The sequence below is a fragment of the Jaculus jaculus genome, chromosome 15, assembly GCF_020740685.1.
Source record: "Jaculus jaculus isolate mJacJac1 chromosome 15, mJacJac1.mat.Y.cur, whole genome shotgun sequence".
Taxonomy (NCBI): Eukaryota; Metazoa; Chordata; class Mammalia; order Rodentia; family Dipodidae; genus Jaculus; species Jaculus jaculus.
Window position 1 is genome coordinate 118626 of NC_059116.1, and position 13006 is coordinate 131631.

General features: G+C 41.4%; 1 protein-coding gene across 2 annotated transcripts in view; it reads right to left on the bottom strand.

The window, feature by feature from the left end:
* The window catches only part of Mbd2 (methyl-CpG binding domain protein 2), a 63160-nt gene extending 50382 nt beyond the window's left edge, over positions 1 to 12778 (bottom strand). For both annotated transcript variants that reach the window (XM_012947999.2, XM_045135170.1), the window contains exon 1: positions 12227 to 12778. In XM_012947999.2, coding sequence (XP_012803453.2) covers positions 12227 to 12771 — 545 coding nt within the window. In that variant the 5' untranslated portion in view covers positions 12772 to 12778. The remainder of the gene's footprint in view (positions 1 to 12226) is intronic.
* Positions 12779 to 13006: the final 228 nt, after the last annotated feature.

The window sequence follows — 13006 nt, forward strand, 5'->3', positions numbered from 1 at the left end:
GGTCCCACGTTAGCCAGATACACAAGGGGGCACACGTGTCTGGAGTTCTTTTGCAGAGGCTGGAAGCCCTGGCGCGCCCATTCTCTCTCTCTACCTCTATATGTCTTCCTCTCTGTGTCTGTCGCTCTCAAATAAATAAATAAATAATTTTTTAAAAAGTTTTAAAAAAATACCAGGATTTATCTATTTTTTTTTTCTGAGGCAAGCCTAACAGACTGACTTAAAAGTGGGCTTTTATTATAGAAAAATTACTTTGCTACTTTTTTTAAACTTTAGTAGATTGGGGAATGATAGTCATTTTCAGTTAGCACTGACCAAAGTGATTACTGCTCATGTCAGTAATGAAATACTACTTCACTTTCAACCACACACACACACACACACACACACACACACACACACACACACACAAATTCCTAGTCAACTACTCCCAGACATGCCATTTCTGAACCAACTTGTGATTATACCTTTAATTCTTATCCACTACTAATACTAATTGTTTTAAGCCATTTTTAAACCTAACTTCACATTGAAAATACTTCTTTCAAAGAATTACTACAAGAGTATATGGGATTTATTGTTCTTTATTTTGTCTTATAGTTTTTTGAGGCAGTCTGTCACAATAGCCTGGGCTAGCCTCAAACTCATGATTCTCCTGCCTCCTAATTCCAAACACTGAGATCAGAGGAATGAGCCACCACACCCTAAAGACTCTTAAAAAAATTGTCAAAAAGAAATTTTAGGGCTAGGAAGATAACTGGCAGTTAAAATCACTTGCTTGCAAAGCCTGCCTGCCCAGATTTGACTCCCCAGTACCCACATAAAGACATCTACCACAAAGTGATATATGCATTTAGAATGTTTACCGTAGCAAGAGGCTCTGGTACACCCATCCCCACTCTTAAATAAATAAATAAAGAGTAATTAACCATCTGATCTGTTTAAAAAGAAATTTTATCTAAAAGAAATCTTTAGGGCTGGAGAGATGGCTTAGCAGTTAAGGCCTTTGCCTGCAAAGCCAAAGGATTCCGGTTCGACTCTCCAGAACCCATGTAAGCCAGATGTACAAGGGGCACACACGTCTGGAGTTCGTTTGTAGGCTGGAGGCCCTGGTGTGCCCATTCTCTCTCTCAAATAAAGAAATAAACTATATTAAAAAAATAAGTAGCTGAGATACCACAGCACTTATGATATAATCAATCACCTTAACTTAGTGCTATGCATATTACCTATAACCATAATTGCCTGAGCTAGAAACCTATAGCAGGCCTTGCCATCTGTGACATAAAAACCATTATTTTTAGAAGACCTCCTAACCACCTGCTAACACAGCACAACACTTTATTTTTTTGATTAGATGGTTAATTATAATCTCATTCCATCCCAGGCTGACCTGGAATTCACTATGTAGTCTCAGGCTGGCTTCAAACTCAAGGCAATCCTCCTATCTTTGCATTCTGAGTGCTGGCATTAAAGGGTGCCACCACACCCAGCCTGATAATCCTAATTTTAATCAAACTGTTATGAAGAACACAGCTATATATCTTCAAGCCAGTTTTCTAACACAACATGAACTACAGAGGGGGGCAGTCATTAGAGTGGAGAGAAAGTGGCCTATGAGTGACAAGGGGTAGTCAAAGATGGCACATGGCAACTTTTTTTTTTGGGGGGGTGCTTTTCAAGGTAGGGTCTCACTCTGGCCCAGGCTGACCTGGAATTCACTATGTAGTCTCAGGGTGGCCTTGAACTCACAGCCATCCTCCTACCTCTGCCTCCCAAGTTCTGGGAAAAAGTAGTGCACCACCACGCCCAGCTTCAGATGGCAACATTTATGGCCAAAGAGCATATCCCTCCCATGAGTATCAGTAAGAACTTTGTGGTGAATAAGAAAAATCTCACAATAAAAATTCTACAAAGTATGGTACTGGAAACCTTTGATACTAATGAAACATCAACTTTGTAAATTGTTTCTTTACCCATGTACATGTTAAAGTTAAGTAACAATTCTGCAAAGAAACCAAATTTCAACTGAGACAAAAATATAAATCAGAATTATTTGTATTTAAATAAAAAACCTATAATCAGAGAACTGCTAATAAAAGCCAATAAAAGAATGTATAACCCCACTTCAACACACATACAGTGTCGAGAGAGAAATCCACCTTAAAAGTCAGCTCCTCATTTGTGGTTCCACTCTTTTCCCTTCAATCTGTAAATGTGTGTTCCTAAGGCACTCTATGCAGCTTACCCTGGGGATAGACCTTTATCTACTTTTATATTATTTCTATCTTCACATCTCATCACTTAGTAAATAATCATCTTTGAACTCATCCTTCTTTTCCTGAACCATTACTTCTACAATGGCTCTTCTTTAAAAGCCTTCAATGTAAATTAAGTTTAAAAATATATGGATAAATGTGTATAATTCTTACATTTTTAGGTTTAAAATAAATTTTTAAATATCAAATGAAAAGCTTTCAATGGACATTACCCCATTAATAAAAGAAGGTCAAATACCTTAGCTCTGCATTTCAGTTCCTTTTTCATCTCCCTTCCTTTAAAAAAAAAAAAAAAAATTTTCTATGCAAGCAGAGAGGGAGATACAGAGGAGACAGAGAGAATGGGCTCAATAGGGCCTCCAGCCACCACAAACAAACTCCACACACATGTGCTACTCCATGCTTCTCTGGCTTTACGTAGATACTGGAGAAGAGAGGGTTGCTAGGCTTTGCAGGCAAGTGCCTTAACCACTGAGCCATCTCTCCAGCCCTCATCTGCTTCTTTTTAACTTCTCACCCCTACTTTCTCTACCCTAGTGACCTTGTTCTAGCAATATTGGTTTACTCATTCCTGCCCAAATAGGCAGAATGGTTTACAAGACCCATATCTTTTATCTGGCCTATAATACAAGACAGTCTTCATCAATCTCCAAGACGCCAGCAATCTACCCTATACTCTATTTCTACCATAAAACTCCCACATTTCCCAATAATAGGAATGTTTCCTTTCTCTAAACCAATATAGAGAACTGTCTGTAGCAGGAAAAACTCGCGAACTGCCTATGGACTGCTAGTTTTGCAATACTGAGCTCTGTGTGATTATAAAATTTCCACAAGTGTGGTTATAAAATTTTCACAAGTTTAAATCTCAATTTCACAAGAAGCCTATTGAGGCAATTATTTATTAATGAAATTATATGTGAAATTTGCCTCAAATAACAATGGTTGAGTCAAGGTTGTGGACTAGGGTAGAGACACAGTGATATTAACCATGTGTTATTGGTATGGCTTAAGTTGAGTAGTGCCTGATAAATTCTCCCTACTTCTGGATATGTTTAAAATTTATAATAAAATGTCTAAAATACAAACCTCAGTATTTCTTCTGAAAACAAGAATATAGTTTTTAAATATACCAAGACTCTAGACAGGTAAATTATATCATTAAAGAATTCCCTTGGCAGGCCTCAACCATATCTGCTGGTGCCCAGAAAATTGCAGTGGAAGTGGCAGCAGGAATGCTGTCCTCACTGCTAGTCTGACAATCAGCTCCAGGGTGATGGTAACAGATACTGTGGTCAATCAATACCCATCAATGCAGAAATCCAGAGGCTACAAGAAATACTAAATCAGTTCAGAGACCAGTGCAGAAGAGGGAGTCAGAGCCACAGAGTGGGTAGGTATACCCTGAGACATGGTCTTCCTCCCACAGAGACTAACTGAGGCCTTCATGTCCTCATGACTTCATGACCACATGACAGTGTGGAAGTAACTCCACTTAGGGGGATCCTCAAGGGAAACCAAAGGTGGGGGGGATAAAAGAGTATAACTTTTTATAAAAAATAAAATAAATTCCCCTTGGCAGTTAGGAAGGGTAGGGGTAGAAAACCATTTTTAAATTATTAATGAGGAAAAACTCCTTACTATATATGGCTGTTTGTGTGACAGCATTTCTCTTTTCCCTCACCGTATACATTTAAAGAATCACTACCCAACTTCATATGGTACAGAAAGAACTGACAAATATAAAACAAATTCTGCCACTATCATTTTCATTCCAGAAGCTAGCATTTATATAGTAAAACCCACACACATATGTATATTATTGTAGCTAATAATATCATCTCTTTAAGAATCAAAGACCAGTGTGGCTTACTAAAATGTAAAAAAATGAATGGATGCAGAATTTCCTCTAATCTCATCCCACTTTGCTTCTTGAAAAGGAAAAAAGAAAGGTAGTATTTGGGTTGAATTAAAGCCTAGACACTGCCATAGAAATGTCAAAGTTAAATGTCTCAAAATTATATCAAAATATAATTTGAGGCTAGGAGCAGACAGAAATGAACCAAGATTTGCTAGCAGTTAACTGAATGATTACAGGGTAACACATTATACTTTTTCTGTCTTCTTTTACATGTGTGTTATGTACACTTGTGTTATGTATATATGATATATATGCACAGGCAAATATAGCTAAAACAGACTGAAAATACAATGCTGAAATATTAAAGAGTTCTTTTTGGAATTATAGCAATTGTCATTCCTATTTCCATAGTATTCCATATTTTCTCAATCTGCCATATTAAGCATGGATTACTATTATAGTTCAAAAAGTATGGCTTCTTTAATTCTGATGCGTTTATAACCTATCATAAGTCACAATCACATTTCAAAATCAGACGTTACAAATTATCACACAATTACAAAGCACATATTTTTATTTATATTAGCTAATTATGTGAAGAGAAAGAAATATTTTACTGATATTTTACATATATATTAATTTGTTCTCAAAAGAATTCTATGAGAGAATTCTTATCTTAGAATTATACTTGAGGAACTTAATGCTTGCAGAAAATTAAAAATCTTTCCATATTAAAGCAGCTAAACACAATTCACAGTCTTCTTACAAGTGCCCAGTGAGTGTTCTCAACCAGACCTAGCCAACTATGGACAACCCGTCCTGGCCATTAAACAAGTACATAAGTGGAGGGACAGCATGTGGAAATATCTATGGTAACTTAGTGGGTTAGCTTATGGCTATGAAATCTAATAAAAAGTTTTATGAAAAAAAAGTTCATGAAATACTCATAATTCTTACTTCACAATTCATTCTTCACAATTACAGTGAAAGAAACAATAAATTAGTTAAAATTATTACCCTCCCAAGAAATCTAGAAGTGTTTTTTATTCTTTGGGGTTTGGGAGGGGAATGGGCAGGGCTGGCCTCCAACACAGACCCTCATGGTGACCTCACCACTAAGCTATACCCCTAAGTCTTAAAAATGCATTGTTTTAATTTTTTAAAAATATTTTATTTATTTATTTGAATGAAAGGCAGTTAGAGACAGAATGGGCACACCAGGGCCTCCAGCCACTGCAAACAAATTCTAGATGCATGCGCCACCTTGTGCATCTGCCTTACCATGGGTACTGGAAAATTGTACCTGGGCCCTCAGGCTTCGCAGGCAAGCACCTTAACCACCTGTTTATATGTCCATGCTATATGACAACCATTAGCTACTGGACTGTTTTTCTTAAATAGTCCTTGGCTCTATTTTAAAGCTTCAAAAAAGCTACATATTGCCGGGTGTGGTGGTGCACGCCTTTAATCCCAGCACTCAGGAAGCAGAGGTAGGAGGATCGCCATGAATTAAAGGCCAACCTGAGACTACACAGTTAATTCCAGGTCAGCCTAGATCAGAGTAAGACCCTACCTCAAAAAAACAAAACAAACAAACAACAACAAAAAAAAAAAAAACGCTGGAGAAATGGCTTAGCAGTTAAGGAGTTTGCCTGCAAAGCCAAAGAACGCCAGTTCAATTCTCGGGCACATGCACCTGGAGTTCATTTGCAGTGGCTGGAGCCCCTGGCATGCCCATTCTCTCTCCATCCCTGCCCTTTCTCTCTCAAATAAATGAATAAATAAAATATATTTTTTTAAAAAGCTACATATTTATTTCAGAGTTCTGGAACCGAATCCTTAAACACTGTAAAGCAGGTATAGCAATCATACTGATGTAATGAATGGGGAAACTGCAGCATGGAGCAGTTAACTAATATGCTTAGGATTGCACCACATGGAGGACCACCTACAGATCATAACCTCTATGGCCTGGTGCATCCCTACAGACTCTTATTAAGATGCTCATAATTGTATAGAGCAATGACATTTGAATTCTCTTCTTTCCAGATCAAGAGGGTAAAACCAGCCAGGCATGCTTGCCAAAAATCCCAGGAAGCTGAGGCAGGAGAAATAGTATGAACTTGAGACACACACACACACACACACGGGGGGGGAGGGGAAGGAGGGAGAAATATTTCTGAGGCTAAGGAAATGGTTCAGCAGGTAAGGGCAGTTGCTGTGTGTTACAGTAGGGTCTGCATTGCTGGTAGAAATTACCCAAGAGCGGCTTGTGAGGAAAAAAAAAAGGTTTATTTTGGCTTATAGGCTCGAGGGGAAGCTCCACAATGACAGGGAAAAATGATGGCATGAGCAGAGGGTGGATGTCAACCCCTGGCCAACATAAGGCGTGCCATAGCAACAGCAGTGTGCCAAACACTAGCATGGGAAAACTGGCTATAACACTCATAAGCCCACCCCCAACAATACACTGTATTTTGGAGGTGTTAATTCCCAAATCTCCATCAGCTGGGAACCTAGCATTCAGAACACCTAAATTTATGAGGGACACCTGAATCAAACCAACACACTGTACAAGCACAAGGGCCAGAGAGGGCCTGATTAGCTCTCAGTTTGACTCCCCCAAACCCACATAAACAGCCGGGCATGGCCTGCAGATCTGTAACCCCAGTCCTACAGGGAGTGGTGACCAGAGAATTGCTGACACTAATAACAATGGCACCTGAAGTTTCGGAAACTCCATATGAGGTCAGAGGACTGTACCAGCAGGACACCTGGTACAGTCCTCTGACCTCTGCATATATCAAATATGCACCACAACCACACATACTACACATACGAGCAGCAGAGCAGGATACCTGGGACAATCCTGACCTCTGCATATGCCACATATGCACCACAACCACACATACTACACATACGAGCAGCAGAGCAGGACACCTGGTACAGTCCTCTGACCTCTGCATATGCCACATATGCACCACAACCACACATACTACACATGCACACATACAAATAAAAGCTTCCTATTATGTTTCCTATGTACAGCCATAGATTATTCTATAGTAACAACAGTAGTAAGTACACCATGACTCCAAGGTCTTTAATCCTAGTTATAACCAAGAGCCTGAATTTAGCCTTGATTTTTTTTCTTTTTACAGGTACAACAAAATTAGTCACTTTTATTTAAAAGAAATAGTACAAATAAGTGTGCAAAATTAAGTTTCACGATTAAATATACAAAGATAACATGCATACTTGACATCAGATACACATACAAAGTTAGCCAAGTAAGCCTTGATTTTTTAAAAATGGCCAAGAGAGGGCTGGAGAGATGGCTTAGCAGTTAAGGCACTTGCCCGCAAAGCCGAAGGACTCATGGTCGACTGTCCCACATAAGCCAGACACAGTGACACAAGCTCACAAGGTCGTACATGCATACAAGGAGGCGTACATGTCTGGAGTTCAACTGCAGTGGTTAGAGGCCCTGGCACACTAATTCATTCATATTATACACACACACACACACACACACACACACACACACAGACACACACACGGCAGTCTGTTGCACTTGCCTCAAAAAAAAAAAAAAAAAAATGGCCAAGAGAGCTACTAAAGAATCTCTAAGTGGAAAATATTTCAAGAGCACCAATTAGTATTATGCAGAAAACCAAAAACTAGAAATGACTAGAAATGTTCAAAAGACCAACGTAAAAATTACTGTTCAAATAATGGGTTCAAACATGGCAATGAACTTCTTCAGAAGTCATACTAATGGACTGAGCAGTCTAACAGACCACACCCTTTTTGGAAAACACATTTCAGATGATAATGTATGAGTTTTCGCATTATCAGTAATGCAGACAGAAGGCACAATTAACTGTTTAACTGCAACCAGAGGCACTCCTTTCTATAAGAACCTGGCAGTTTCAGGAAGCAGCCAAAAAATATACTACCAAAATCTGAGGCTTTCACTCTCTATAAGCTTAATTTCAGTCCAACTAATAGGTGTCTGCCACACCCTCTATTAATAGGCACTTTTTAAATTAATCTCCCCAGGAGCAGACTAATTTGGGGGTTAACATTATTAAAATCTGTGTGAACAGCTTTCACATTACCAACAGGAGAATTTACTCTTAACCTACCATTAACAGATAGAGCTTGTGAGCTACTGACTTAAAGGGAGGAAAGGGGGTTTAGGGAGACACTAATATGTAAATCAGTAACACTGCAAGTTGAAAAATAATTTGTCCTCTTTTACAATAAGTAGATGACCACCATTCACCACAGAACACTAATGTCACAGATCACATTAACTAATATATTGCAAGTGTCACATCATGCTTCCTGTACTCTCTTGTTTGCTGAGAGAATGTAATCTCTCAGAAAGAAAGCAAAATGGGTTGCCAACAATCCTGCATAGTAACTAACACTTTACAAGTAGTCAATAGAACTCTTTATAGCCCAAAACTAAGCACAGGTGGCATAAATCTATCCAATATGTCCTTTCCATTTTGCACAAAGAATCATACAGTAGTATTTCCTAAAATGACATTTCAAGAGTATCACTAGTGATTTGGACTTGCCTATGTATGAATTTGTTTACAAAGCTTGCATTAAATTGATTATATTATTTATATGGCACACCTACCATGAAATAGTTTGTATAAAAATTTAATATTAAAATTTATTAAACATTTAAGAGAAGATAAAAGAATAAGCACTTGCAGCAATGTAACTGGTTTTGTGTTTGTTGGTTTATTTGTTGTCTTGTGATGGACCAAACACAGAACTTTAAGAATGCTAGGTAATAACTCTACAACTGAACTACATCCCCAGCTCAAAGTTCTAGTTTTGTTCCCAGGCTGGCCTCAAAACCCTAGGCTCAAGAAATCCTGTCCTTCACCCTCCTGAATCTGAGACTACACTGTGTGCAACCACAACCAGTTTTACTTTTTGAAGTAACTTTTCTGGCTATACTTTGAGGGGAAGGGAAAAAACTTTACCATAACCAAGTTACTGTGAATAAATACATCATTCTAGAACCACAATCCAAGAGGACTGCCACAGACAGTAAAATAGATAGCAATTAAAAGATGCTCAACTGAGAATAGATATAATTTTTTTTTCATTTTTAAAAATTTATTTATTAGATGGGGCTTAGCAGTAAAGGCACTTGCCTGTGAAATCAAAGGACTCAGGTTCTACTCCCCAGTACCCACGTAAGCCAGATGGACAAGGAGGTGCATGTGTCTGAAGTTTGTTTGCAGTAGCTAGAGGCCCTGGCACACCTATTCTCTCTCATCTCAAATAAAAATACAAAAATTTTTAAATATATAATTTTTTAGAAAGAGAGAATGGGTGCACTAGGGCCTCTTGCCACACTGCAAATGACCTCTAGACACATGAGGGATTTGAACCCACACCATCAAGCTCTGCAATAAAGTACTTTTACCCACTGATCTATCTCCAGCCCTGGCACACCCATTCTCCCTCTCTCTCTCTATCTGCCTCTTTCTCTCTCTGCCACTCTCAAATAAATAAATAAAAATGAACAAAAAAATTAAAAAATATATAAACAAAGAAATAAATAAAGTAAAGCCAGATGTGGTGGCACACGCCTTTAATCCTAGCACTCAGGAGGCAGAGGTAGGAGGATTTCCTTGAGTTTGAGGCCACACTGAGACTACAGAGTGAACTCCAGGTCAGCCTGGGCCAGAGTGAGACCCTACCTCAAAAACCCAAAATAAATAAATAAGTAAATGAAGATAATAATAAAGTAAAACCTAAAAAAAGGGGGCTAGGCATATATCTCAGTCGTAGAGCACTTGCCTAGCATATACTAGGCCTTGAGTTTAATTCCTAATACTGAAAAAATAATTAAGTTATGTTTCCCATTTATCATTTACAAGTTATCACCAGATCAAGTGACAAAATAAATTTTGCAGGATGTGCTGACACATGCCTTAATCCTAGCACTTAGGAGGCAGAGGTAGGAAGATTGACATGAGTTCAAAGACACCCTGAGACTAGTAAATTCCAGGTCTGTCTGGGCTAGAGTGAGACATTACCTCAAAAAAATTTTAATTCATTAATTAAAAAATGAGTTTCAGAGCCGGGCGTGCTGGCGCACGCCTTTAATCCCAGCACTCGGGAGGCAGAGGTAGGAGGATCGCCGGGAGTTCAAGGCCACCCTGAGACTACATAGTGAATTCCAGGTCAGCCTGAGCCAGAGTGAGACCCTACCTCGAAAAACCAAAAAAAAAAAAAAAAAAAAAAAAAAATGAGTTTCAGGCTGAAGAGATGGCTTAGTGGTTAAGGTGTTTGCCTGCAAAGCCAAAGCACCCAGGTTTAATTCCCCAGGACCCATATTAGCCAGATGCACAAGTGGGTACACGCATCTGGAGTTCATTTGCAGTGGCTGGAGGCCCTGGTGTGCTCATTCTCTCTTTCTCTGTCAAATAAATAAATTAATAAAATAGTTATTTATATTTACATACATACGTGTGTGTGTATACACATATACACACACATACATATATATATATACATATATATATATATATATATATATATATATATATATTTTTGGTTTTTCAAGGTAGAGTCTCACTAGCTCAAGCTGACCTGGAATTCACTATGTAGTTTCAGGGTGGCCTCAAACTCACGGAGATTCTCCTACCTCTGCCTCCCGAATGCTGGGATTAAAGGCGAATGCTGGGATTAAAGGCGTGCGCCACCATGCCTAGCGTTAAAATAAAATATTTTAAAAATGAGTTTCAATGCAACACTTTCTTCTTACTTGAAAAGGTGAGATGAAGGAAAAAGAAAAAAATCTATGTATCTGAGTAAGTGTTAGGAACATGTTCCAGGACTGGGGACACAACTCAGTGGTACAGCACTTGCCCAGAGATGTGCAAGGACCTGGGTTTGGTCACCAGCATCAAGGAAGGGGTTAAAAAAAGAGTATGTTCATATTTAAATGCTGTATCAGCAGTAACCACATTCGTGTCTACATGTGCTTGAATACAACTTTTTACCCCTTTAAGCCTATGTGAGTACTTCAATTCCTAACCATTGCACTGTACATATATATTGCACATAGGTACATTTTCCCAGTGGAATGACCAATGGGAATTCCTTCCTTACATTATTACAATAATTGAATGGCTGACAACTGGCTCCTACACACAAAGAAACTATTTGGAGAATGATTTCATTTGTCCACAAAGAGAGCCCACCAAACCACTGATTATAACGTGTTTATGCCCTTCTCTATAAATGGTTTGGAAGAACATTGAGTAAAATTGGTTATAATTAAATTGATAATGAACAGCCATAGACCTTTTCCTGAGCTTGCCATGTTACACAAACTATGGACATGAACAGTAGAACCCCAGGATGGATGGATTACATTAAAGTGAAAAACAATGAAACTTTTAAACTATTTCTTCACTAGCCCTGGTGACATTTTGAGCCAGCTGAGGGTTTTGTTTTTCAATTGCAGGGGCTGTTTTAGTATTACAGCACAGTAGCACCTCAGAACCAAAAATGTCTGCAGACATTGCCATGTGCTCCAGGGACGCAAATGTTGGTCTTGGAGTCTGAGAACTTCTGTTATCAAAAGAGAGAATGTTTGTCCACACCAAAGCGTTATAAAGAACTTCATACATTCCAAATGACTGAAATTTCCCTGCATCCCACAAAGTAACTTAAACTTTGTTCCTGTAGATAGCTAATTCTTCCACATAGGCATAATTAAACAGTCTTGTGATGATGAATATGGGACAGGCTGGGACAGGAGCCAACGGTGACTGAGTTTTATAGTTTCGATGAATTACACCTTCTTTTAACCTTTTAGTGAGCGAACTTACTTAACAAAGCATTTTCCGTAGGCCTTTGACATTAAGATGCCCTCACCTTTCAGACGCTGTGCCTCTCATAGTCAAGTCTCACTCGAGGGCTGCAGCTTCCCTCCACTACCAGGTCATCCTGTCTCTGCGACACACCTTCCGGACCACCTCCCCGGTCAGCGCTTGACCCCGACTGCCCTCCCCCGCCCCCCCCCCCACTCCCAGGGTACCTGAAGTAGTAGACATCGCTCTTGCCGGCACTGAGCCCAGATTTTCGGATCACTTCCTCCTTCTTCCATCCGGGGGGGAGCGCCGGGCAATCCATCCTCTTCCCGCTCTCCGTGGCCCGGGGTCCCCTGGGCCCCAGCCCCGCGCTCCCCGACGGGAAAGGGACCGGCTCCCGCCGGGGGGCGCCGCCGCCACCGCTGACGACGCCGCCGCCGCCGCCGCCGCCGTCGCCGCCAAGGCCGCTGCCGCCACTCTGGGGACGGCCGCGGCCCCGGCCCCGGCCCCGGCCCCGTCCCCGGCCACGGCCCCGGCCCCGGCCACGGCCACAGACGCCGCCGCCCCGGCCCGCCTGCTTCCACCGCCCCCGGCCCCGGCCACCGCCCCGAGCGCCTTCCCTGCGCACGCCGCTCACCGGGGACGGAGCGAGCGCGCTGCCCGGGCCCCCCTGCTCTATGGCGGAGTCGCCGCCGGCGCCGCTGCCGCCCGCCGCGCTCTCCCCCTCCTCCTGCTCCGGGCAGCAGCGGCCTCCCCCCGGGTGCGCGCGCATCCAGCCCCCTCCCCAGCCGGCGCTGCGCTCCTTCCGCAGCCGAGCCCTTGGAATCGCCGAGACCCGCCCCGCCCGCAGCGCCGCGCGGCGCCGGGGACGCGCGCAGGCATCATAGAGCGGCGAGCGCAGAGCGGCCCTCAGCGGGGCGGGGCCGGCCGCTCCCTCCGGTCCTCCGAGCGCGGGGTCGGCCATCTTGTCTCGCCTGGTCGAGGGGGTTCCCCGCCGAGGCCCCGGC